This window comes from Struthio camelus, chromosome 1 (assembly GCF_040807025.1).
Source record: "Struthio camelus isolate bStrCam1 chromosome 1, bStrCam1.hap1, whole genome shotgun sequence".
In the NCBI taxonomy this organism is placed as follows: Eukaryota; Metazoa; Chordata; class Aves; order Struthioniformes; family Struthionidae; genus Struthio; species Struthio camelus.
The window spans coordinates 200,965,127-200,993,017 of NC_090942.1; the positions used below are offsets into that span (position 1 = coordinate 200,965,127).

Consider the following 27,891-nt stretch of genomic DNA (forward strand, 5'->3'; position numbering starts at 1 on the left):
GAGTGACTGCCGCTGAAAGGCTGGATTACTCGCTGAAGGCCTTATAAAGAATTTTTTGACACTTTCAGTGTGAGGTAATGGGCTCCACTGCAGGAGAGCAGTATGAAATGAGAGGAACTCTATCCACTGAGCGCTCGATGCCTTCATAGAGATGATGTGGAAGTTTCTAGTGTTGAGGTTAGCTGGAGACAGTGTCAGTGATCAAAAGACTAAAGGGGAGGGAAGGAGTGCCTAACACCTGGAGAGAGTCTGGAGAAGAACAACATCTGGAGTGTTCTGGTACAAAGAGGGTTATGAACGCTTTTTTAGCTGTCTCTTCCCCCATTTTAATTCAGGGGTCTGCCCCTTTCAAAATACGTATATCCAAATTGTGTATTCTTTTTCTTTCGGTCTCAATTTTGAGGCTACCACCTGTGCCATGGCTTTGAATCCTAACTAACACTATTTCAGTGATTTAAGAAAATTCCTGAATGTGAACCTTGTCACCTTGAAGTGGGGATTGAGACTGTAGGAAAAGGGTAAAGCAGTTATTTCTGACTTTGATCTCAACTAATAAGATTTGGAGAATCCAATTTCTGAAATGTCTGAAAAGCTATCTCAATTTACAGCTGAGTTTCTTCCCAGTACAAGGTCATGCTGTGCCTGTTCTTTACTGTTGTGGCTGTCGTGGTAGATGGATAGATATTTTTACCTTTCTGTGTAATTCTGGGCATATTTTGGGAGCTACAAAATTGTTGGTATTTGCTGAACATTTTGATCCATGTTAATGCAAAGTGTTATTAATAAATTAAATTTATAAATAAGACAAAACAACATTGTTCAAATTTACCAAGGTATTTCTTTCTTCTGCTTACAGTGTACTTGTCCTTTGTGAAACAGAAATATGCTTTACTGTCTTAAAATCCAGAAGAAATGACTTGCAGAAAATTTGTCCCTGCTCATGCATTTTCTTGTACTTTGGATTTAATTTTTCATCTCTACAGTAATACAATGCAAGCTAATAAATCTCTCTCTTATTTTATAGTTCGGGAACACATGCTACTGCAATTCAGTTCTTCAGGCACTTTATTTTTGTCGTCCATTTCGAGACAAAGTCTTAGCATACAAGAGTCAACCAAGAAAAAAAGAGAATCTCCTTACATGCTTAGCTGATCTTTTCCACAGTATAGCCACTCAGAAGAAAAAAGTTGGAGTAATACCTCCCAAGAAATTTATAACAAGATTACGAAAAGAAAATGGTAACTTTTTTCTTTCTCTCATATAATAATCATATCACTTGTGATTTAATTTCAAAGCTGAAATAGTGGAGTAATTCACCTGTGTATTTGCTAAGTATAAAAAGTGTTCTTGGTGCTGCAGTATAAAAAAGAGTTGGCCTTAGAATAAAGATGTAAACCTGGAGCCACTTTGAGAGAGGATCGTTGTCTCTCTTCACGTAGAGCTCAGTGTATTGTCAGTGGCTGCTTCTGAAATTGCTTGCTAATTTTGCCTCTGTAAGAACTGTGATTTTACAAGCAAAATTCACTGCAAAGTTTTTATTCTGTATTTAAAAGAACATTACTCTTTGAATGCAGAAATTAGTTTATCAAATTGGGTGTGTGGAAAGGACAGTAAGATGTCTGTGCAAGAATCTATCTTTTTAAAAACAAACATGTTTTGAAATTCAGTGAGAATTTATGCAATACTTGACCAACTTTCTTTTTTTTAAGAATTTTTGCATTTTAAAAGCAGTAAGTGGCTTTATTTAATTTTATTTGTGTTACAGATATCCTAGATCTCTAGAGATTTCCCAGATTTATAACATTTCTTATTTTTTTTTATCAGCAGTATCAATCAAAATGTTTTAGAAAATAATTCTATATTAAAATATAAATGAAAGCCTGTAATCTACTACTTGATTTGGGTACTTTTTAATAAATTATGACATTAAACTTTACTAAAAAGTAACCATTAAATTTAAATAAATAGTATAGGGTAGCATATTTACCACTGCTACAATAAAAATAGTCATACTGTTGTAATCTCTCTGAGAGCATATATTCAAAATGAAAAAATTTTAAATGTTAGGATGACCATCTCTGTAAGTAAAAACAAAGAATAAAATATTACAAAGATATTCCTAATTTTAAGTGACTCCCATAAAATGCACATCGTAAATAGTAATAATGACATTGGCAATGTTAAAAAAAGCTCTGATTTGATGTGCAGCCTCTTATCTATGCAGATTACTATATTTAGTGTATGACATTTTTCTAAATATAGCTGTATTTTGATGCATTTACAGACCAAATTAATCATATTGAATATTAACTAACCACAGCAAGTGCTGGGGTCAGTTCAAATGGAAAGTTGAAAGTAGAACACGGGAGCCATTAAGTTCTTTTTAGAAAAATGTTACCTCTTAATGCTTAATTATGACATAACAGTAGAATTCTAGGCAGGAAAAGGTGATTGGAAAATGTTAATGGCAGATCAGATGTGAAAGTTCAGCTCTTGTTGGCTTTTTAGATTTCTTTTAATGATGATGGTCTCGCCCTTCTTACAGAATTAAATGGCTAAATTGTCAAGCATGGACACATTATATGCTATTAAGTGTTTATCATGAAGCTATATAATTTGGGGTTGTAAGTAAGATTTAGATAAAAAAAGAAATCAGATGGGTATGCAATACCAGCTCTAGATTCTACACAGGTCAGAATCCTGTGATTCTGAGTGATGGCTGAGAACATAATCCTCACATGTTCCACGCTACAAACCTGCTATTCTTTATTTCCTGAGTCTGAGTCCAGTATTCGTATGTTAACAATCATAAAGCTTAGTATGCTAAAAAGCAGGTGCCAGCTTGAAGTCAGCTGAAGGTATACAGTTAGTTTTGCTCAAAACTCTTCTAATCATAAAATGAACAATAGCCAGGTCATGCATGGAATTCATTCTGTTATACTTAATGTCAGTTTACTGACTGGGCATATAGCCCCGAAGAACTTCTGAAGTAAGTGTTTTACCTTAAGAGACTTGCAGCTCCTGTTTTGTTTTTACTCAGTTGAAGGTGTTACAGCTGACTAAATTCAGAATTAGCCTATTCTTACTACTCAAAAGCAGTGTAGCAGTTCATTAAATAGCTATTTGGTTTATAGGCTTGACTGACTTGTTTTGTTATTTAACCTCTCCAAGTGAGTTAGATTAGCATCAAATTCTCCCTACTTTACTAGTTGTTCATAATTTTTTTTTTTTCTATTTGAAGAGGTATACCCTTAGATGGCATCAAGTGAATGATAGTAAAGCTTCCATGTAGTCCCAATATGCACTTCAAAAATCAGGCTGCACTGAGTGTCTTCTGCACTCATCTTTCCAGTCCTGGGAACTATGCCTTCACGGAAGGCAAGTCTCTTAGTATATTTTTGAACTAAAAGCAAATTGCAAGTTATAATTAACTGAATTAATTGCACGTTCAGAAGATTTGCATGATACTAGCCAGTGATATAGGGTGCTTTTTCAGTGGGCAACTAAATTTCCTTGTGCCAGCTCCTGCTCAGAAGAGAGAACAAGTTGCTATTACTACACCTGGTTTATAGCCTTTGTAGTTTTCTTAATCTCCTCCTTTGGAGGCAGAGGACTTTTCAAGGTGGTATCTTGAGTAGGCAATGTTTTCAGGATGGTACAATTTTGGACAAAAATAAGAGAATAGACTTTAGAGAATGAGAGTCTGACTTTGTACTTTAATCTGTAGCATTGCTATACATTGCAAGTATGTGCCACCGAAACTGTTCCACCTCAACTGAATTAATCCTAAGACTGTTATGCTTATGTTGACTAACTGAAGACATCAAGCAAGAAGCATGGTGGATCCATCTATATCTAGCTAACAAGTCCAGCAGTAATAGAGGTGCCTACATATACCAACCTCCAGAAGCAATTTTTCAGATTTTAAAAGATAGATCTATTGCTTGAAGTCCTAATCAGAAGCTTGTTTGCTGTTGCCTTGGCTAAGTCTTTAGACTAATTTGGCAAGGCTCCTACAGATTCTGCCTTACTTAGAGCTTTGAGTAAGAAAATGGTTGTTTAAAAATTACCGATATCTTTGATCTTTGCTTTAATCTTATTTTCACTGCTAGTATTAATGACACTGTGCTTGTGACAGAACAGCAGTTGACTTACAACCCTAAAAGTGCAAATAAATAAAGCAATGTTTTTAGTATTTGTTGTTCATATTCTTCCTCTGATAGAACATATAAACAGTGAAACATTTCCTCTCATAAGTTCTCAGTGCATTTGTGTAAATATAAACATGTAATGCCATTTGAAATGCCCTGTTTTATCCAAGACATTGACCTAGGCTTGGCTGATATGACGCAGCACCCGTAAGAGTTCCAAATTGGTGAGGACTGGCATCTGGAGGCTGGACTGCATAAGCCAAACATTTCAGATAGCACTGTAGGTACACCTATGTTTAGGTAGTTGAATCATGCCTTACTTTTCTTGCAGAATGGTTCACTCTCCCGGTAATTGTTTTGAGTTGAGATATTGTGTTAAATATAAGCTGACTTCCTAGTTTGTGAAGTATTCATCTTAGGATGGTGTTAGATTGTCATGTATGATTCAAGACTTGAAGTGAAGAGTGATTTTTGAAAGTTGGGGGGTTTTGCCTTTTTTTTTTTTTTTTTGGACTACAGCACTAACAAACTAATTAAAAAAAATCTGTTCTTTATCTTGTAGAGCTTTTTGATAACTACATGCAGCAGGATGCACACGAATTCTTAAACTATCTATTAAATACAATTGCGGATATCTTACAAGAGGAAAGAAAACAAGAGAAACAAAATGGTCGCCTACCTAATGGCAACATCGACAATGAAAATAACAGTCCACCAGACCCAACCTGGGTTCATGAAATCTTTCAGGGAACATTAACTAATGAAACTAGATGTCTTACTTGTGAAACTGTAAGTCTGCATTTACTCTGTAAAACAAACTCTTCATGTTTTCAGAACTCAATTATCTCAGCAAACTAACATATTGGACTGATTTCTTTCTTTGGAAATCTAATGTTGGTATGAACGTTCGTGTTTGGTTTTTTTTCTTTGTTATTGAGACTATTTCAGCAGCTAATGCATGAGTTCTAGGAAAAAGCTGTTGGTCAATTTTTAGGAAAATGCCCAATTGAATATTGCCAGTGTGGTCATAACCAATTTCAAAATTTAGCTTAGCAAAGTCTAAATTGATATATTTCTCAGAGCAATGAAGCCTGCTGTTTGGAGATGTGGAGTTTTTTCTCAAACTTACTGTCTTAATGACTTAATGTCACACTTGGTCATGCTTTCTGGAAATAGGTATTCTGAACGAGTTTTCAGATTTCTAGTTTTTAAATTTAAAGCCATTGAAATCAAGAGATTGTGATTGGCTTTTGGCTTTGAGGCATTAGACTGGGATTTTCAAAGAATGTGGCTTTGGTGCAGGAAAGGTAATTCTTTCTTAAACTTCTCTCCACAGGAATTCTTGTACTGCTATAACATAAGAAATAAATGCCCATTTTGAAAAAGAGCTATCCTAAAATTTTCTTTGATCCACAATAAGAAAAAGAACATGTTTCAGAAAAACTTATAATTGAATTTTACTTGAGAAAAATAATTTGAAAATTACAGTAATCGTGTTATGGTCTGTGCTTTAGATATTGTAAAAAGCTAAATGACTATACTTTTTGTATGACTCTTCATACCTATTTTCCTTAAAGAAATTAGGTAATGAACCTATTTCAGCGTGATGTTGGAAAGGACAAATTAATCAGATTAAATCTATATATTTCATATCTCTTTTCCTGCATCGTACAGAAATTCCACTTCTCTTTGTCAAAGAAAACAGCTTCCCAATGTCATCGGTAATACAACTGCAGACTTCAATTAAACCACTATATTTTGAGTAATTTAGGTGCTGATTTCTAACTAGCATCTCTTTTTTTTTCTGTCACTTGCTTCTTTTTTATTTCTCAAACTGAATCTTTTTTTTTCTTCTCTTGAAACATGAATTTCACTTAGTCTTTTAGGATGAGCTGATATCATTACCTTTCCTTGCTATGTCAGTGAATTATTCCTCTCAGTCCTTAATGCAACTTCTGAAGGCTAGTATGGTTTTTACCACCAGTTTTCTTTATTAGTTATCAGACCTATCACAATTTTGAGAGTTTTACTAATATTGCTCTAGTTTGCAGTGCTCTATTTTTCTGTGCGCTGTTACCGAACAAGATATGCTATGTCAGTTTACAGCTGTGCCTCCTTGACCAGTTGCATTTTAAACGATATTCCAGGCCACAATGTTTTAATACATATTGTTTTTTAATATATTTTGGGCCGTTGTATTTCAAGCCGTAATCATCTGGAAGCTGTTTCATAACCTTCTGTCTATTCAATGTATCAGCTTCTGTGTGTTTGAAAACCAGTTTCCTGAAAACAGGCACTTAAATAGACATTTAGACCTAATATTACTGTGACGAGTGTCTTATTTTCAAACATAGTGAGCATATGTGATTGTTTTAATGTTTACTGGAAGTTGCTGGTATTTAGAGTCTTTCAGTGTTTCGAGACATAACTTGACCTATATTCAAGTACTCCTGAGAGTTTATGTTGAGGATTACACAGCAATAAAAGTTGAATTGGTTCCTTTTAAGGAAAAGTCAGTAACTTTGGTATATTTTTAGTCTAAATTTGGAATATAATGTGTAATTAAATATAAAATACAATATATCTTTTCTCCAAGTGTGATTGATCATCTTTTAACTGGCCCAAACTACTTCATGTTAACAAATATTTGTGTCTTGGGTCAAGCTATAACATAAATAAGTTACAAAACAGATTGTAAGTTGTCTTTGCATGCTGTTAATGCGATTCACTGTTATGTTGCCTTCCCCCTCCTTCATAGAGAGGCAGTATGATGAAGTAGTAGAAATTTGTGGCTAATGGATAAAAATTATACAGCAATATTTATTGGTTTTTAAAGGTTTTCCTCAAGATTTAAGAAAAGAGTAATAGGAAACCAGACAATAATGTAACTGACTTAATTAAGATTCTGCTTGAATACTTGAAATAGCTAAATGTGGGGAGTACTTGTGTCAAGGAAAAAGAGGAAATGGTCTTAGGTCAAAAGCGTCAAACTGATATTCAGAATGTTTGTCTTCAGCTGATGGTCTTGCAGTTTTAATGCAGCCCTGCAAGGCACGTAACTCTGCTTTATCTCAGTTCTACTTCAGATAACTTAGAGAAGGCATTAAGAATAAAAATCTCAGTGGTCTGTCTTCTAAGAGCACCACAGAAGCCTTAACGATGTCCTAGTTCTCCCCCTCTCCCTTTTTTAAACCCAAGATTAAGCATGCCCTTTGTTTCAGCTTCATTTAAAAATAGTTTCTGTCTTAGCACCCATAGGACCCTATGGTTACAATGAGCTGATTTTTTTTTCAATGAGCTGATTCACATTGCTAGAGAAATTAAAATCTGAAAGAAATACAGACTCGGTGAGTGTTAGCCTTCTGGGTTCTGTGCTCTGTGTGGCATTGTTCATCAGACTACAGCTGAGCTGTGTGAGTGCAGATTATGTCCGTTAGGTCAGGACAGCATACCATCCACTGTAGCCAGAATGCTGGGACACCTAAATTCTTCACTATTATTCAGATGCTCACACTGTATTTGGAGAATTCACATGGCTTTCTGAACACATCAGGGCTTGATTCTGCAAGTGATGAAGTTTTCTGATTATGTCCCCCCTTTTTTCATTGTATAGATAACTGAAATCTAGAGCATTGGAGATAAGTCCCCTCTAGCCTAAGGAACTTGCAATGGTATCTACTTGAAATAGAATCTCTAGACAAGAGGGTTTGTTTTTTGGGTTGTTTTGGGTTTTTTTTAGAATGGAGGATGTTTTTTCAACTAAAACTGTTTGAGTTAACATAAGATAACTTTTCAAACATTAGTAACGGAGGAGTCTTGAAAAATAAAGAATAGCGATTTCTAAATTATCAGCATAGATGGAAAAAGTCGACTCGGCTATTCTTCTTTCAAGAAGGTTCAATAGAACCCTTAATGGTTCTTAATCATCCTAAGTATTCAGTGGACTGGCTAACCTGAGAGAAGTTCTTGAAGGCAGCATCGTCAGTATCATCATTAAGATGGGAAGAATTTGTATTGCGAACTTCTGGTTTCAGTATCAATCTCCTTTTTAACCAAGGACAACACATCCCTATCCTCTTCTCTGCTCCCCACCCTCCCTTCCAGAACTTACGTGTGTTAAAGCTGTCTGTAATGTTGTTGTTGTTGTTGCAAGAAATTTTCTTTGATTAGACCAAAAGAGAAAGAAGTATTAACTGAATGTTTGAATGACACTGATCACAGGGCTCCTTAATTCTAGTTGAAGGCTGCAGTAGGGTGTTTTCTAGAACTACTGATCCTTTTTGAGCTGTTCTAAATCTCTAGGCTGAGATGATTTTCACTCAGACTTCTTAATGTTCCAAACTCAAGTATGATAATTCTGTAAGTGGTTTGCAATGGGATATTTTGAAGAATTATTCATCTTTGCATGCCTAAACAATAGTAAGGAACAATTCTTCAAAAACAGGCTGAATATGCAGGTGGCTTTTCTGGATCCTAAAAACATCTTGGAAGTTTTCATAGATACTCTGTGATCCATTTAGAAGTCTAACCATACCCTTCAGCATTTAAATGATACTGTAGAAGTGATGTATACTGGCCTAGTGGCATAGTTTCTGTACACGTACACATATCTCTAACAGATTACCTGCAGAAGAGTGGGAGAAATCTTTCCCTAGTCTTGTTACAGGTGTTAGCAGAAACTTTCAATGTAATTTTGTAAGTTTTTGGAATTCTCCAGTGATGATAATTCTCAAAAATAGTTGTCCTAACCACCTTTTTTCTTCTATTTTTCGCCATGTATACTGCCTTTAATAATTGCATGCTACTTATTCTCTTGATAATCAAAGAACAACTTTTCAAATTTACCTTTATTTTAAGTTGAAAAGGGAACTTAAATCTCACATATCTTAAAGATCAGCTTATATTCATTCTCCTGTAGCTCTTTAGTTTCTGCCCTTTCCATCAAGAAACTGCAGGCGGGCATCTTTTCTAAAAGCATTCACTTTTGTACTTAGAAGTCGTGCAAGGCAGCAAATGTTCTCATCAGTGACATTGAATATCTTTAGCTATGGAGGGCAAACACTACCATACAAAAGTTAAGGTTGCAGTTTGGTATTTCCTAAACCTTTTTAACAACAGGGTTATTGTGTGGATTTCACCCATCACCATTCAGGACTTGTAATGGAAGTTCTCCTTTGCTTCTACAGTTTTATTTTCTAATTTAATTGTTTTTCTAGTATTTGTAAGAAGTAGCTATGCACAATTCTGCCTCTGCCAGACCAAGTAACAAGCTCTCATATACCGACAAATTTCTGTTGCTCGTTTAAGGGCATGATGATTCCATCCAGAAATAGGCTTCAAAACATGAGTGCTATCTATTAGGGATGCTTGGTAGGCAAATACATATCTTCCAGTAAGAGGGAATCATAAAGGAAGAGCAGGGGTGAGTGCACTACAGAGAAGAAGAATCCCAGAGATTGTATTCCTTTCAAAAGAGTAAGGTATAAAAAGAACTTGACGTTAATATTAATGAGCTGAAATCACAACAAAGTGACAAGTGGCGTTATATTTCTCCCACAGACACATATACGCTTCCATATTCCTCTTTCCAGTCAAAAGCAGAGATCTAATAAACCTCTTAAATACAAAAGCCACTTGTCACAATTTGTTTAAAGGCTAGTCTAAGGTAAAAGATACATTCTCTCAGAAGAAAACTGTGCTGAAAAAATGAGGTAAATCACAGTAACTAGTTTTTTCTGTAATAAGTAAGACCTTTTTTTTTCCTGCAGATAAGCAGCAAAGATGAAGACTTCTTAGACCTTTCAGTTGATGTGGAGCAAAATACTTCCATCACTCATTGTTTAAGGTAGATACAAAAATCTGAAGTTTCTTAATTTGTCTTTCATCTTTTACCTAGAAAGCAAGAAGTAAAAATAAAAACTCACATTCATTTGACTAAACAAATTTTTGGCTTATGTAGTCTTAGAATGTAAAAATCATATGTTTATAACTTTTTAAAATGGCTGTATATTTCCAATATGAAACTAGTGTCTATAGCTTTTCTTTTTTATGTTTTGGTTTTTTTACACTTAGGGGTTTCAGCAATACAGAAACTCTGTGCAGTGAATACAAATATTACTGTGAAGAGTGTCGCAGTAAGCAAGAAGCACATAAAAGGTACATCAAATCGCAGAGGAAAAAAACCACTACCTTTAAATAATTCTTATATTTCCTTGTATATGTGTGTGTATTGGGCAGGGAAGAGGGTTTTTTATCCCTTAATTATCCTGACTCTTCTTCTATTAAAAAACTTTGTTGCCTTCTTCTTGCTTGAATTCAATGAGCCTACTTGCAGGAGTAAAAAGAATTTATGTAAAGCATTTTGGGAGGCCTTTGATCGTGATTTATTTTAAAAAGGAGAAAAAAAATGGTCGTAAGCCCCCCAAAAAACCGAAAAGAACAGCATTAAGAACTAACAGTGGCTAATCAAAGGTTATGATTAGTGATGAAAAATCACTAATTTCACGTGACTTTTTAAATTTGGTTTTCTCTAGACAAATTAAATAAAGTAATTCCTGGAAATGTGATAAGATAGGAAAGGTTAATACAACTGATGGAGTAAACAGGTTAAAGCAGATTAATTTTTACAGTTGCTGTAAGAGACAGTTTCATACTGCTTTTTTTTCTGATCCAGTCAGAATGAAGCTCATAATGTTATATTTTTGTTAACTGAGTTTATGATTTCTTAAAAATATGTAATTAGGTGTGCTAAACTTTTTGCTTGACAGTGCTCCTGAAAAGTAGCAAAATATCCATGGAAGCCCGAGTCTGTTTTTCTGTTTTTTTTTTTTTTTTTTGGGGGGGGGGGGGGGGGACACAAACATTTCTTGCCCGTCTAATATTGCTTTTCTTCTTGTTTACATCTTTGAACAACTATGATTTTGTGTACTGTGTTGTATTTATTACCTGAGAAAGTATTTGGCTGCTTATAGATGAGTTGAAGGGATGGGAACATTGACATGCTGTACTGGTTATACCGCTGGTTATTTAGTTTACCATAGATTAACCGCATGTCTTCTGGCATCTCTTCTGCAAAGTCTACCTTGACGTGTTACCTAAGCTTACTAATTGGTGTGTATTAGAGGGCTGCGAAGCCAGGTCTATCCTGTTGTTTTCTGCTGGCTTAGCTCTTCTGCTGTGTGGGAGGTAATGTGATCCCCAACCAGTGTAAGCTGTGTTGACGTAAACCTATGATGTAGGTGCTGCTGTATTGGCAAAACATAGCTTTTATTGTTTGTGTTTTGCTTTTCATATGGGGCTTAAGTCAAGTTTCACTATGTTCCTGATTTTCTTCCGTTTCTATGATAAGAAGTTTATCTGTGATAGTGTCTACTCAACCAGCAAAAGTGGTATAATGGATTTCTTCACCAGCAAAAGAGCTCCTGTTGTCAAACACAATTGTATTACAAGAAGAGGACTTTCATTTTGAAAAGATGTTTACCTTCACATGTTAGAGGCTGTAAGAGAACTGAATTTTTACAATGAATTTAAATAAGAAGGATATATAAAAAGAGCAGGGCATGGACAAACACTAATGCAAAATAGTAGGTTCAGCAGAAGCATAGAGATAGTAGATTCAAGTGAAGGGAGTTTGTTGTTTAAAACTTTCCATAAATTGCTACTTATTCCAAAGGTAATGTATTACTAGCACTACCCATTCTGAGTTCAAGAACCTTTGACAAATGTATGTCTTTTCTTTGAAATAGGCCAGAAATAATGTCCATGTCTCAGTAATAAATTAACTCTCCCTAAAAGTAGTTTCTTCTATCATCTATCTGCCCTTCTCCGTTTTTTTTTCCTCATTTGCCAGTTCCCTTGTAGGCCATTGAGAAAACTCGAGTCTAATAGGTTTTCCTGCTATCACTGTAAATTCAATGAGTGAAAGGGAAAGAAGGTGAGTTTCCAAGGATTTTGTCCCCACCTCTATCTTTTGAAAAAGGATTGTTGTACAGACAAATTTGCTGACTTTCCAAGAATATAGTCTTAGTAGACATGTGTGAAACCTTCAGCTAGGCTGTATTGTTGAGGCTTTAGAGCTATCTTTTGGGGCTGAAGACAGTTTGACAAAATCAGCACAGTACTGATCTGAGGCAATTAGCTATGCCAAGAAGCACTCTAGCTTAGGTGCGCCATTAATATGGGCAAATTTATCACTCAATGAGTGGAAGTCTGTATTCACTGCCATGCCAGCTGTGCTTGGCTCCTGAGGACTTGTAGGCGCTGAGGTGTGGTTTCAATATCTCAAATTAGGGAAAGGGGCTAGTGAGCCCTCAGTAAAGCTATAGTCACACTTTCTAGCTATTACTTCTGTAAAGTAGTGCTTGAACACATCCACAAAACTGCTATGCAAGAGTCTAACGTTATCTTGTTTGGGTAACGTGAGGTAAGGTGAATAACAGTATGTTGAATATTAAGTGAACGATTTGATGTAAAAACTTGCAGTAACATATATAACAAAATAGTGTTGTTTATAATGCTTGTTTGTCTTGACCAGTTTATTAGGAAATTCAAATGGAACAGGATCTCTGAAACGACTTTGTTGCAACACCTCCACTGTATACGAAGTGGTTTGTAGGTTTTGCTTTTGGGAACTCAGGAAAGCTATAGGGAGATATGTTTAAAAATTGAATTCTGTGCTATGTGATTGTTATTCCCAAGTTATTAAGTGAGTTGATCACAGCTCTTTATTTAGCTTATTATTTTAAATATATTTGCAGTTCTCTCAATTGTTAAAATCTACCCTTAGTTTAAGCAAGAGCACAAACTGCTGTTAGCTTTGCAATGTAGGATGTGCTCAATATTTATTAAATAGCAGATCATCTGAGTATTTTTTAATGCTTACACAATTTTTTAGAGTTTAGTAGATGGGTTTTTTGATTGTCAACATCAGCACTTGTGCTGGATTTTGGAAATACTAGACTTTTTTTTTTTTTAATTTCAGGATGAAAGTAAAAAAGCTGCCTATGATTCTAGCTCTCCATTTGAAGAGATTTAAATACATGGATCAGCTGCATCGATACACAAAACTCTCTTATAGAGTAGTTTTTCCTTTAGAGCTTCGTTTGTTTAACACCTCAGGAGATGCCACCAATCCTGACAGAATGTATGACCTTGTTGCTGTGGTAGTTCATTGTGGAAGGTAATAACCGTGTATTTCACATAAGGGATCTTTGTATGAGCTTAACTGTATTTTTTAAAAAAGTTCATAACTCTAACGGCATTTAAAAATCTCTTCAAAAAAAAAAGTCTCTTTGTAAGGAAAATATTGTAGAACAGATAATCCTTTATAACGCATTTCCTTTAGTATTTCTTTTACAGAGCTGAGCAACATTTTCTGAAGAATGAATTTTATTGATTAGTTTGTTTTCTTGCTTTCAAAGTATGACTAGTAGATTTGTATTAGATTTTGCTATATTGAACAAATATTTTTATGATTTTAAGTCTTAACATCAGGGCTGCAGTACAAACTACTTACTAAGTAGATTAAAAAATCCCTAAGTGGAAAATGATGAATGAACATCTAGAATCACAGAATAACTTACATTGGAAGGTCAGCTACTTCAACCTCGAAGCAGGTCTAACTTTGTCTTTAGATTAGGTTGCATAGGACTTTGTCCAGCAGAGTTTCAGAAATCACTGAGGGAGGACATTTCACTGCCTCGCTGGGCTGTGGATTCTAGTCTATCAGCATTCTGTCTGTGGATTTTTTTTTCCCTTATATCCAGTCAGTGTTTCCCATGCTGTAATTTGTGACCCCTTCCTCTTGTCCTTTCACTGTGCATTTCTGAGCTCTGCCTGGCTCTATTTTCTTTATAACCACTCCTCTTTAGGTAGTGGAAGCCAGGAGTTGGGTTCTCCCACTTAATCTTCTCCAGGCCGAGCAAAATCAACTCCCTCTGCCTCTCTTCATCCATTTCGTGCTGCGGGCCCCTGACAATCTTGGTGGCCCACCACTGGACTTCCTCCAGCGTATCAATCTCTCTCTTATACTGACAGGGCCCCATCTGGGAATCCCATGCCCAGTTCTGGGCCCCAGAGTGTGAATAGAGGGGAACAATCACTTCACTGCTGGCTGTACTCTTACAGTGCAGCCGTATATAGCGTCAGCCCCATCACCAAAGTGATATGCTGCTGACTAACAACTCAGCTTCCTGACCACCTGGGCCCACAGGCCCTTTTCTTCAGAGCTGCTACCTAGCCAGTTGGTTTCCAGCCTGTACCGTTGCATGGAGTTATTCTGGTACAAGACTTGGCATTTGTTGAACTTCATGAAGTTTTTGTCAGCTCATTCTTCCAGCTTTTTGAGGTCCCTCGAAATGGACAGGTACACATACATGTCATACACACAGATGGTAGCCTTCCCGCCCTGCTCTAGACATAAGGAAAATTGCGTAAGTGCCATTAGTCAGTTAAGGGAGTTCCAGAACTGTTTAGTAGTTGTCCATTTTCAGTTGTAAGGTTCAGATAGTTCTGAAAGTGTATTGTTTCCTTGGCTGAAATCTGATTAAAATACAGGACACATTAAGATATAGGACAAAGGTTTTTTTCTGTAACAGTTGTAGAGAAATTTCTTGTCTGTCATAACATAAAGTGCTGTGCATTAGAACTGTTTTAATTTACTTGGGAGCCCTTCTTGTTGCTGTGAGGATTCTTCGGACGTCTGAGCTGTAAGTTTAATTCAGTTTTCCTTTAGAGTGGAATTTTTTTTTTTTGCTTGTTTGTGTATCGGTTAAAGTGATTCCTGACTGAGGCTGTAGGGGAACAGCAGTTGTACATGGTTTTTCTTCATGAAGATTAGAAATGGTTTGGAATTTAGTCCATCCTTTTGTAACATCAGAATGTTTTTTATTTTAATTATTGTTAAATGTTGCTAAATGTAAAGAAAAAACACTTTAATGAAATACTTTTATACATACATATGATTTATGTTCTTTTTTTAATTTTATTTTACAGTGGCCCTAATAGAGGACATTATATTGCAATAGTGAAGAGTCATGATTTTTGGTTGCTTTTTGATGATGATATTGTAGAGGTAAGCTTTATGTAACCCTGGCCTCTTTTCCTCCTCCTCACCGGAGCACGTGTATCTCCCGTGCATGTGTGATTACTTAAAGTAAAAGGACTGGTATGCTGATGAAAAGAGGGTTTAACCACAGTATAAATCAGTGGTAACTGCAAGTGCAGGGCTGCACCTTACCATGTGACTCTACAATAGTTTGAATTGTGTCTTGGTTTTCACACTTCTTGAGAAAAGCTTCTCTGTGTAGGGCCAGCCTCTTTCTCCTTCGTTTAGTAAGCTACTTCTGTGGCCAGAATATATGGCAAATAAAGGTATAGATAAGTTGATTGGAAATTGGAATGATTTTTTGGAGCAATCACTTGTTCATGTTTTTTAGGAGCTTATGATTTAAGGTAATGGATTAGTCACATTGTCTGTTCTGTCAGATATCCTGGATTGCTTCAGTAGAAGCTGAAACGAATATCAAAATAGGCAGAAACTTCAGGTTTCTGAGATTTCACCCTAAAACTTAAAAGCTAACCCTAGAAACAGGAGCCTTTTGCTTCTGGTTATCTTATTAATATTAACCATACTTTGAGATACTCTTATTATTCAAAAAAATGTTTCTAAATCTTTATCAAGAACTTGTCGTACATTACTTTTAACTAGTTTCTTGGAACAGCAGTATTCCCTTCACCAATTTTGACTTTGTCACCTTTCAGTTTAACAAGTTATATTTTATTCTTTGAGAGAAAGAGCAGAAACTGCTGGTGTCCCTATTCTTTTATGTTGTCCCAGGTTTTTTGCTTGTTCTGTCATCTTCCTTCGCAGCCCACCCTTGTCTAGGCTTATGCGTGAACAGAGGTATGATTGTGCTGTCCAGATTCTTCTTCTGACCTTATTTAGATTAATGAAGCCTGTAAAATGAATGATGTATATTTTTTCGTACAATATTGAACTGCATAATTAAAAAGCAGGAAAATGTGTGAGGCAGGAGTTGGACTTGCTGTGTTAATTGGCAGGACAAGTAAGAGTATTGAGGGCTTCTTTCTTGCAAGCCACGTTAAGGACTATTTTTCACACAAGGGAAAGTAAAATGATTGCCTCTGTATCTTACCAAGATACACTGTAAATTGAAATGTCTTCATAGGGTCAAAAGTTTGCTTTTCTACAGGGAGAGCAGATGGAGTTTGTGGTCATATCATTTCACAAACATTAGGGACAATCCCTCCAGTTCTAAGCAATAATGATTCTTGCAGTATATTAATATCTTGGCAGTAATATATTTTTTTTCTCTTAGTTGTTCTGAAGAAGAAGGAAAGAATATTTTTGCTCTTAGATCTAAAATATCTCACTGCCTGCTAGTCACATGGTTCTTCAATTTTGAATGACTTTCTTTTTCATCCCAAATAATGGGAATGAGATTAAATGTGACGTCTGCATAAGTGAAGGAAATTTTATCTTTCCCCCTTTTCGTTATTTGTAGCCTAATTGCCCTTGATTTAAAATGTGACAAGAGCTTACTTCTAGTTTCAGTTTCTTTTGTTTACAAAGATACTGACAGTAAAAACCTGATGGTACTCTTTTCACCTTCTAGAAGCTTTATATCTTTCCCAAAAACCTTGGTTATAGGAGGCTTTTCAGCCTAATATGGTCACAGGCAAGCATTGTTTGTGACAAGCTTAGAAAAAGTTAGTCTTCCTTCCCTGCCTTTTCTTTATTCTCATCTGCAGTTTATTGGCTTACACTGTTTAGTTTAGTAATGACAGTCTGTACATACATTCTTCATACTGATTTTAAAGTTTCAGTAGGATAGTATTTTCTTTAAAACTTCCTTTTTTATAATCTTTTTTTCAAGTACTGCACCAAAAGTTGCATTTGTAACAGGTTCACTTAATACTAAAACCATAAATATATGTTACCCTCTGTGCACTTGATGGGAGAGAGGGAAGCCAAAAAATAAAAGATTTAAGAATTACTTGGATTTTATTACTTTCTGAAACAAGTGAAAGTTTATTTTTGTTTGATATGGAGAAGAATTCTTAAGAGTGGAGCTTAATGTAATGTATGTGTTATATAAGATATTCTTACTTTAAATTTTTGGGCCTTTGCATACAGAAAATTGATGCACAAGCTATTGAAGAATTCTACGGGTTGACATCAGACATCTCAAAGAACTCTGAGTCTGGTTACATCCTCTTCTATCAGTCCCGAGATTGAGGGGGAGCTGTAGCGAAGAAAGATTTTTATGCCTCCCTTCTTTGACTATCTTGGAATGGAGCAAGCACTGAAGAAAGTAATGCAGGAAGCTCCAGGGGCAGTAGCAGAGTTTGCACACAACTAAGCAAAGAATTTGGGATTTTTTAAAACTTCATATCATTTTCATTTTATTTGCTCAGGTATCATATTGACTACACATCTCCACTGCATCCCATAAGCAAAAAGAGAGATACCAGCCACTCTTGCAGGAGCTTTCAATAGCTAATATTACCTTTGTGATCCTAATTCAAACCCTGTTAAGGTCACTGGAGAACTTTTCATGGACTTCAGTGGAATTTGAATCAGGTTCGAACTGCACTGCCAGATTAGTGCAATAGGAGTATTAGAATTCTGATATTTTATACAGACTTCTTGTATAAAAAGTAAAGGACTTTTTGTGAACATAATTTCCTGTATTTAAGTTGGAAAGAATCAGGTTGGGAGGGTTAGTATGTAAGCAAGAAGATATGTTTGGGCCCAACACAATTGCCTTCTTGATGGTAGTAGTTTAACTGCAAATATAAACTGGTGTCAGGGAGGCAAGTATGTTTTGCTTCTCTGAAGAAGCTTACGTTATTTATAATGTATGATCGGGAACAATCAGTCCAGATTATGGCTTTTCATCTCCGTATGGGGAAAGATTTGGTTTGTAATAGTTTATTTTTATTTATAAGTTATTGTAACTTCTTAGGATGCTGTGTGTTGTCCTTTATTCTAACAAGTATTTGAAATTTTTTATATTGATTTGAATTAAAACTAATTATCTTTAAGTGTTAAAAAACAGCCAGTATAAATTCTAAAAACAATGCCTACAATGTCTTTAAAATGAATATCATGGAAGAGAGATTTCCTTCTGGAGGAACTGGTGTCTGAGTGTGCTACTTTATTTAATTAAATTAGAATATTCTCTTTTCATTAGCGGGTGAAAAAAAAAAGATCAAACTACTACATAGAAGACTTTAAGAATGCATATCATAAGAAAATGATGGTGCAGTGGTGGTTTACTGGTCTTTGTAGTTCTTTAATTATTTGTTAATGATTCCTACTCTAAGCAAATTAGAATGACCTGGATCAAAGTAAACAGTTTTCAGAATATTATTCCCTCTCCAGAAAATGGATCCACTTCAGTTACCAGTGCCATGGGTGACTGTCTCAAAAACAACCCAAGGCCTCAAATGTAAAATATGTCTGAGTAATAAAAAGAAATAAGCTTGGAATTTCATGAAACTGAAGATACCACATTCCTTTAAAAGTAGTAACAATGCTTAGGGCCCGTAGGGTGTTTTTTTTCTGAAACTAAACAGTTTACCTTGCTTTAGGTTTATGAAGCAGCATTAAGAATTACATCTTGATCCAACACCTTATATGTAATAAATGTGAACTATTGTGATTTGACATTCTTCCACTTACTATATTTTTTTGTCTGACAGTAGTTGAATGTAATTGCTGGAGAATCATGGGATACACATTCCAGATTATGGCAGTCAGGCCTTGGATGTCTTTGTCACCCCTCTTCAGCTAGTAGTTTTTACATTATCGTAGTTTTCTGAGGTTATTTTATTGGTACTGTTTAAACTTTTAGAAAGAATGTCTCCTGTCTGCTGCTATAACTGACTATTTACTTACCTGTATCTTTTAGCTCAGGAAATGACTTCACCTATACATTCAGTTGAACAAATCTTTAACAGGGTCACTAAATAAATCGGGCTATTTAACAACTGTCATACTGTAACAAATTCTTTTATAAAATGCAAAGTTTCTAAAGCTCTGGCTTGGCTATAATTCTTTTATATAAAATTATATATCATGATTAAACTACCAGCATTGTAAAGAGAAGGTTGAATATTATGGGAGATGCATACAAATATAACAGATTGGATTTAAAGGATTCCAATTATTTTTAAAACTTGTTTCAACTTTCAGTGGAGAAAGGGTTAAAGGGTGAAAGCAGTTGGATAATGGTGCATGTTAGAAGGATGAAGTCCTTTGCATACTAAAGGTACAGTATTGTGGAAAAAATCGTCTTATTACTTTTTCCTGATTGGCAAATGTTTGGTCATCTGTTCTTGTTTGGGTTTTTTTTTTTTTTTGATGTAGTTAAAAGCAGAGTTTAGTAGCTAAATATTTTATAACGTAACTATTTAAAACATTTTTGTTTTCACCGATAGCCACAAGATATTTTGTTTTACTCCTGCAAGGTATTTTTATAAAATGCTGACTTTTATTTTGTATAAGGGTTTTGAGATAGTATTCCAAATGATATATTTCATTTTACTTCCAGTGCAGCTGAAATAATCAGACTTCTTGATTAAATTGAAATCAGAAACTGCAACTTTAAAAAAGGGAGGGGGGAAAAATAGAGAAGTACAAAATATAACTGATTAGTATGTAAAGCGTTATAGAATTATTTCTTGGTTGTAATACAATGGGGAGTGTGGGAGGGCTGTCAGTTGTTGTAAATGGTGGAAATGATTTGTTGTGTAACTATGTAAATGTTAATTGGGACTACAGTCCTCTATTTTGTATATTGGAGCAAAAACTTCTATTAAATAAAGTATGTTCTCTAAAGGTAAGTACTGTATCCTTTGTAGATCCCTAATGGTCAGTCAGCTACCTTTTGTGCTTTATGGTGTTCCCAAATGTACAAAAAGTATCTAGAATTTCCTGCACTAAGACAACTACCCTGAGCCATGCTGCATCATGTATTTTTCTAGATCTTTTGTTACGAGAATTGTTCTGTGGCATTCATGTTTTCGGTGTACTGTACTTTGGAATTAGATTTTAAGTTGTTAGTTTCTGAGGTAGAGATGAGGGAGTGTTTTCATTTACCATTCTTTCTTGACTTTCATTTCCTCAGAAAGGTACCTTGCTATAAGATGTGTATCTGAGTTACCTAAGGGATTTATTGGATCCCCACTTTGAGGGAGGGAGTAGCAAAGGAAAGAGATAAGTGTTAACAGCACTTACATAGGTGAGAGACTGACCAAAGAGTTGGAGTCCAGCATCAGAAGAAGAAAAAGATGCAGCTGGTTACACACGTAAAATTCCGTAGCAAGTCATTCTTTACTTGAAGTATACACTACATACACTGTTCTTCTGGTTTTATAAACAGCTCATATCCTGCCGTATTTGTAGTTGAGAAGACCACATCCATGGCCTTTGATTGCATGGAAATAGTGACTTCAGGTAGCGTTCAGGGCTAAAATTAAATTGTGTTTTCAAAAATCAGTCATAAATCAGATTTAGATATCACTAGGTGACATTCAGATGTCAGTACATAGGGATTTGATGCCCTTTCAGATGTTCTTCTACACCTTCAGACATCCACATAGGATCTTTTTCTTTCTTTCTTTCAGGCAACTTAAAAAGAAAAAAAAAAGAAAGAGAATAGTTACTTGAAACTAGCTTTCATCCCTTTAAGTATATGAATAGATTACAGCAGCAGTACCCATATCTCTTCAATTAACTTTATCTGTAAGAGGAGAAGACTTGGTTTCAGTAAACATTAATCCATTGGTTGCAGTATCACATTTCAGATACTTATGTGACTTTTGTTTAAATGGTTAAATAATCTATAAGTGGTTTATTTGCTCTGAAGGAATGGCTTTACAGTCTGAGATGTTCACTATCCCCCCCTTTTTGTTTGGGTTGTTCTAAAGGTTTTGTGTTTTATAAATTCAGTCCCCCCCCCCCCCCCGATAATACAATATGCATGTTTTCTTTTCTGTAATTTTCTTGTAAGGCTTTAAAGTCTGACCTCTCACAGTATCATATGAACTGTATAATACGTAAGTCTTTTCAGCCTCCAAAGTACTCCGTTCATATTCTACATAATCTGTATTCAAGAGCTGTTCATTTTGCTGCAGCTTTGCTGCTGACTGATTGTTATAACTGAACTATGCAGGTCAAATACCATGCAAGCAAACACATGCTTCATCTTCTTAAATACAGAGATCTCTGAAAGCTATTGTTTTCAGTTTTAATGATGGAATGGAGTGAGGCAAAAATAAACTTAGTTTGGTATTCAGAAACATCTGGAAAACTGTCTGCCTTTTCTCAATAATTTTTTTCTGAAGTGAGAGATAATTTTTAATCTAAACTAAAAATCCGCTGTTACAGTTGATGAGTCCCTTTTGGGGAACATCTCTAAGAATGTGTTGGGTATATAAGGAGGCTTGTTTGCAGACATCACCAGTTTTGAAATGAGCTGAGTAATATTTTCCACTTTCTTCCCAAAAATACAAATAAATTATATTCATTCTTTCTTTCCCTCTAATGGCTTGTAATTGCTGCCTGCATAAGAGGTTTTAACGTCTCAGAAAAGGACAGAGATACTGTATACCTAGCTGTTTGTGCAGAGTTCTCTGTTGGCAGCATTAGGGAGCCTTAATTAGAGAAGGATCATAAATTGTGTCCTTGATCTGCATTCCACAGGTTATAGAATCCAGGACAGAAAATATATTGCACAGATTTTTCAGAGAATTAAGAGAAGTAACTTTCCAGTTATTTATTAACACACTAGATATAGAAGCAGCATTTTCTAAAAGATAAAATGTGGCATTTAATGCAGACTTCTGGTGTTTGGGGAATTTAGTCTGTTCAAAGCAGCCTGCCATACTCTTGGCTTTTGTTGCTTATTAGAGATTCTTTCTAAGTATTTGTGTTTAATTTGTTATTTAAGTTTATATTTGAAACTGCCATCTATATACAAATCTATGAAGTTGATACGACTGCACTACTAAATGCTCTTCCAGAAACAGTTCAGACCAACTGCCATGCATACGTGTCAGTCAAATGAAATATAATCTTTTAATGGTCTGATCTACAGAGTGTTTTCAGCTATTCACTAGGAGTATTTTTATTTTTGTATTTTCTGTTCCTGTTTTTAAATTAGAAAAAAAAATCCAAATATTTTACTAGCATGCTATATTATTACGTGATTCAGTATTCATAGATGCCTGGAAAAATCTCACTGCTTGTTATTTCAATTCTGTATTTCACAAATACAGAATACTTTGTGGTAGTGGCTGCTTTAATCAGCTCATATAAGGTACTGCTAATGATGTTCAGCTCCAGTTACATACTTTCCTGTGTATACATTTATTTGTGTTTCTAGAAATGGATTATCCTAATGTTATCTCATGTCAGTCTTCTCTGTGCTTCTTTCATGTGAAGGGAGACTGCTGATACATAGCTACAGGCAGTGTTTGCTAATTTACTGAACTGTGCTTCAGAGAAGATCAATGTGTAAGATTTTTGCACTGAGAAGATCTGGAGATTTCTTTTCTTCTAATCCTCATGCTGCCGTAGTGAAAGTTTTTCTGCTCTTCTTCAATATCAAAAAGACTTTTTTTGCGGTAACAGGATTGAGCAAATACAATCTCTACTGCATCCCTTTCTTCCTCTCTTTAAAGCAACTCAGAAAGCCATTCCAGGTTTCTCCCTAAAATAAGTTTCTCCCTGGTTACAGAACCAGGAAAATACTTGAACAAAGAAACAGATTTATTTTATAAAAGAGATCCTTCACATTGTTTTTCAGTTTGCTTAGATGTGGAGACAGGACTTTTTACACAGAGGTCTATCAGAATGAGTAACAGGTTATGTTAAGACCCATGACGAGCCATATATCAAGGAGGTGTTGCTACCTTTGGTAATTACAATGTATTCTAGCAGGACCCAAATTGCTAACAGTGTTGCTAAGGTGAACCTCCATCCATGATATATGCAGAGCAGCTGCCAAGTACCTACAATGAATATCTAAAGAAAAACTGCATTCAACAGAACTGTGCTTGCTATGCATGTGAAAGCTGCTGAGATTGACCACTCCTGGCTGTCCCTAGCAGACTGAGCTGAAGGTGCAATTGTTTGATATGTATAGGCTGTGTATTCATTCACTTTTTTGCTCTAAGGTTCCAATAACTTCTTCTGGATTAGAAAGTATTAGGGGGAAGGACTACAGTCAAAGATCAAAATGCATGTTCTGCACATACATATCTCAGAGAACATCTGCTAGCATCTTTTTTTCTATATATTTTATACAGAAAAATTCATTAAATAACCAAGGAGAAACAAGACAAAAGTAACTATAGTTTCTAAGCTACCTTTTGTGTTTGCTCGTTGTGGGATTTTGTACAAGATAATATATTTTGGAAAAAAAAAAAAAGGTTAAAAAAGAACCTGGGAATCCTAATACAAGTTTGGCGTGATAATTTGGTGCTTACATTCTTTAACAATTACTGTTACTCATGGAAAGCCACAAAATGCTCGTTTTGGCTAAACTTGGTAACTTAAAAATAGAACTAGCTAGGATATTTCAAGCTTATTAATGAGGATTAGAGTGAGATTGGAAAAAAAAAAAGTTCAAAATTTTCTAAAAACAATGAGCATCCTACTAAACTAAGGTTTGTGCAGGCTGCTAAAGACAGTCTTTATTAGGGGCCTGCATGTCCAAAAAATTATATATCCTAATGTTTATGCTGTACGTCAGATAAATTAATCGGAAGACACAGCTGTTCATTCAACTAAGACTTTCACAGAGAACATAACTATGATAATACTTATAGCATATTAATGTTAGTCTCTTTAACTGCACAAATGTCAACTTCAATTTTAGAAATTGTCTGAGAAGGAATAATGTGAAAAAACAATTGCTGTGTATCTGAGGAAGAAAAGAAATCTTAGCTTTCTGAGAACACTGAGTATCACTCTCCAGAGTCCTGAATAATCCAGTCCTGGTTCAGTATTTGCCTTCATGAAAATTTGTGTATGTTTAAGAAAGCTGTCACAAATCTTTTTTGGAGGACTCCTGCTTACCTGCCACTCACTCCACTACAGCCTAGCATTACAGCCACTGCTCAAGTTGGCACTTTTGCCCATACATGAAGTACATAAAATCTATCTTATTAAGTGTTCCTTGCAGAATTGGATGTAAAATTGGGAAAAAGGCTATGTTAAGTACATTATCCGCTCTTCTATTTCTGTGCAGCAGGTACAGCAGGTTCTAGGACTTCTGCATTTTTTTTATATTCAAGTAATCCTTGTTCTAACTTGCTCTGCTTGGTGGTTTCTAACTGAGGGGCATTTAGCATCTGTTCATGGAGATTAGCTCATTAAGCCATGGTCTGACTGCAAATTCCATTGTTGGCAGTGCACGGATAGAAAGCACTTCCTGATGTTTCATGGCTATTTATGTAAGAACTAAGAGCACTGTGTTTTCTGTTTAGTTCCCTCAAGGGCTGGGCAAGATTGCAGGGGTCAGCATGTAGAGAGATTTAAAAAATACAATTTATCATTGAATTTAATAGGAGTTACATATTTTAAATACCTTTGTGGATCTGGACCACCGGTGGGATAGTGCAAAAGTAATTCCTGCAGAAGCAAGGAGTGCCGAAAGTTTATGATCTTGAATATTTGAGAGAACAAACCTTTAAAATAGTCCTTAAGAGCACTTGTATCCTTAAGAAGCAACAGCTCTTCCTGAGCATCATCCTGGAGATGCTGATTCAGTGCAAATTAATTTTCTGGTAAAATGAATAGTAGTGAGGCATTTTTCCCATTTTGCAAGCAAAGTCTATGTGAATTTTGAGGCTGGAGATGTTCTTCATTTAAAGTCAACTACCAAAAAAAAGCAAGGAAAGATGTGGGGAAAAAATGACACCGTTACATATCTGAGAGGTTTTCCAGGCATTATAGAGAAGGAAAAAGTAGTTCCAATCAACCTTGTGGAAGGCAGATTCATGCCTACATTCTTCTCAAAGGATATGACCTCCTAGTGGCACAATGTGTGTATATATATATATAAGTAAGAAGAAACTGGGCAACAATGTTGTTATATTCATGACCTTTCCTAAAAATTGGTTTAAAGTTTTGTGGTTATTAGTTTCCTGAAATACTACTTGCAAATTATTAATTTTGGTTAGTTCACGTTCTAAGTCTGCTTATATCAATGTTGATTTCCCATTGCTGCTGTTAGTTTTTTAATTATAATAAGGAAGATCTGGAGATTAGAAGTCAGCTGTCACATTAGTATTCCATTTATTTGGCAGATTGGTCTGTTGTGGATGTCTACATTATTATATGTAGATCACTGACTTGCTAACGGCCAACTTGAGGAGGCTTTTTTATACAGATTCCTCAGTTCTTTGATGTTTCTCCTAAAGTGTGAGGAGGAATGAAAAACATTTTTACATTTTTATGCAGATATAGGTTGAATGTAGGCATGCAAATGCTTAAACTCTGCATTATCTCTAAACATGGATGTTTTCAAACTGTTACTTTTATACTGGAAGACAGACTATGTATTTAAAACAAAAATTTTTGAAACTCAAGTGCCTCAAACTAATTGTCTCAATATCAGTTAAAAAAACTACCCTTCTGTTTTTTTTTTTTTTTTTTTTTTTTTAAGCATTGAACAATGAAAGTCCCCTGAAATGAAAAGGGCATATTTTCAGTGTCTTTTGAAAGTTAATAGGTCATTTTTATGTAGATACCTAATACAGGTTTGGAAGCCTATCTTTTTACATAGGCTTGACAATTTTGGCCTGATTTATTAATAAAAATCTTCGTTAGCTTCACATAAGGCGAAGGAGCCGGCTCATGTAATGGCACTGAAAATCCATATAATTGAAAAGAAAACAGTTTTGCATCATTTAAACCCTATTTCAGTTTTCTTAGAATAATAAGCTAATAATAGCAATGGTCAAAGCTTTAGGAATATTTTAAATATGGCACAATAGCAAAGCATATTCAAACCTATGTTAGCACAAATTTGTGTATATAGATGATTAATGCTATTCATACAAAAATACCAACAGCAACAGCTCTCACATATTTAGTGTGGGAGAAAAGTTCTATCTTCTTTAAATAGTCTTTTAAAACAGTCTTTGAATAGTCTTCGCTATAAAGTTTACTGCATTCAGTTGAATTGCACATATCTTTCACAAGAATTTAATCTAGGCTCCTTCAGACAGCGTTCAGGGCTTGCAGAAAAGATTCCACCATAAATTTAGATTCTTTTATAAATTCAAATGAATGAGTTTCAAACTGCAATTGAGTTGAAGAATGAAGCCAAACATAGTTAAGATTAGTTCATTCATAGTTCACTAAGAGCTCTCCTATGTATAGAATTTTAGATCTTTGGGAGTGAATTAAGCACGTTTCTCCAAGTATTATTATTTTGGTTTGTTGTTCAGTTGACCTGAGGCTCTTTGTTTTTGATAAGAATACATGGTATTTGAGAAGCCCCCGTTAACTAAATTTAAAAATGGCAATTATATTAAAATATACATGGAATTTGTGAAATTGTATATGCCTTTGATTAAAAATACTGAAATAAACATTTATGATGATGATTAATAAAGTGCAATTCTGAGCTACAAAATGGCTGTCTGACTGGATTTTTTTTTTTTGATTAATTATGCTTTGGTTATTAGATGTAAATATTGGCTTTTCCTTAATGTCTATCTTATGCTCTTTTCAAAGAGCCCTGAGAATAGGAACTAAATCTAGTGTTTCTGTTGCTGGATTAGAACTGTTAAACAAGGGCAAATACTGGCTACTGTACACAATGTGTGTACTCAGTTTTATAAACTGTGAAACAATGATTAATGTTGCCCATATTATTCAAGAAGAAGGCAAAATTAAACACTATTGAGATGGAACAGATTTATCCAAAATCATGATTTCATGAAAAGGCAATTCACAGTTTACCCTGGGACTAACGATTAGTTACTACCACGCAACGTAGAGTAAAGAAACTAAAAGACTCTGCTGTCACTTCAGTTACTTTGGACCTGTTTCTTGGGCTCCACAAGCAACTATACATATCTTGCAGGAGGAGGAATTCTGCACTGCGCTGCAGAATTCGAACACTAGTTAAACCACTCCTTCCAAGACAACTCCATGTATAATATGTTGATTACGTATTTTTCACCTGGAATTTCACTAAGGGCTAATTCTGTGTTAGGAATGCTTTGTTTCAGAGTGGTGTTGTGAGGAAAAGTAAAGTTCATGCCAGTGATGCTTGCCTTTTAAAACAGGGCTGCACAAGCAGCTCTGAGAGAAGAGGGAATCTAATTCTATTGAAACATGTTGTTCTCTTTCGGTGTCAAAAGCAAAATCTAGCAATTTGCTTGGGCAAACAATGGAATTGCAGGAGGGAGCTTTGAAGAAGTTCCAGCTTGTTGAGCCTGCAGTGGGCCACCTACCAAGCAGTAAACATAGCACCACAGCGCTCTGATCCCAGTGCTAGCTTCCCGTAAGATACTGGCTCAAATCCAATGGGCTACTCATGGTCTTCAGAGCTCTCATGGAATGTGCCTGAAGTTTCTCAAATTTAACCTTTCTCTCTCGACTGAAACCTACAGTAATGGAGATACCCAAACTAGCAATGGCCGGGGTAAAATTTACAGGAGTGGGGTCTGGCACTTTTGGAAGAGAGACAGC

General features: G+C 35.3%; 1 protein-coding gene across 1 annotated transcript in view; it reads left to right on the forward strand.

The window, feature by feature from the left end:
- The window catches only part of USP12 (ubiquitin specific peptidase 12), a 41,956-nt gene extending 23,566 nt beyond the window's left edge, over positions 1-18,390 (forward strand). The window contains exons 3-9 of the mRNA XM_068930185.1: positions 1,025-1,238; positions 4,714-4,940; positions 9,920-9,996; positions 10,224-10,307; positions 13,132-13,329; positions 15,144-15,222; positions 17,308-18,390. Of these exons, the coding sequence (XP_068786286.1) occupies positions 1,025-1,238; positions 4,714-4,940; positions 9,920-9,996; positions 10,224-10,307; positions 13,132-13,329; positions 15,144-15,222; positions 17,308-17,409 (981 nt within the window). The 3' untranslated portion in view covers positions 17,410-18,390. The remainder of the gene's footprint in view (positions 1-1,024; positions 1,239-4,713; positions 4,941-9,919; positions 9,997-10,223; positions 10,308-13,131; positions 13,330-15,143; positions 15,223-17,307) is intronic.
- The last annotated feature ends 9,501 nt before the right edge of the window (positions 18,391-27,891 follow it).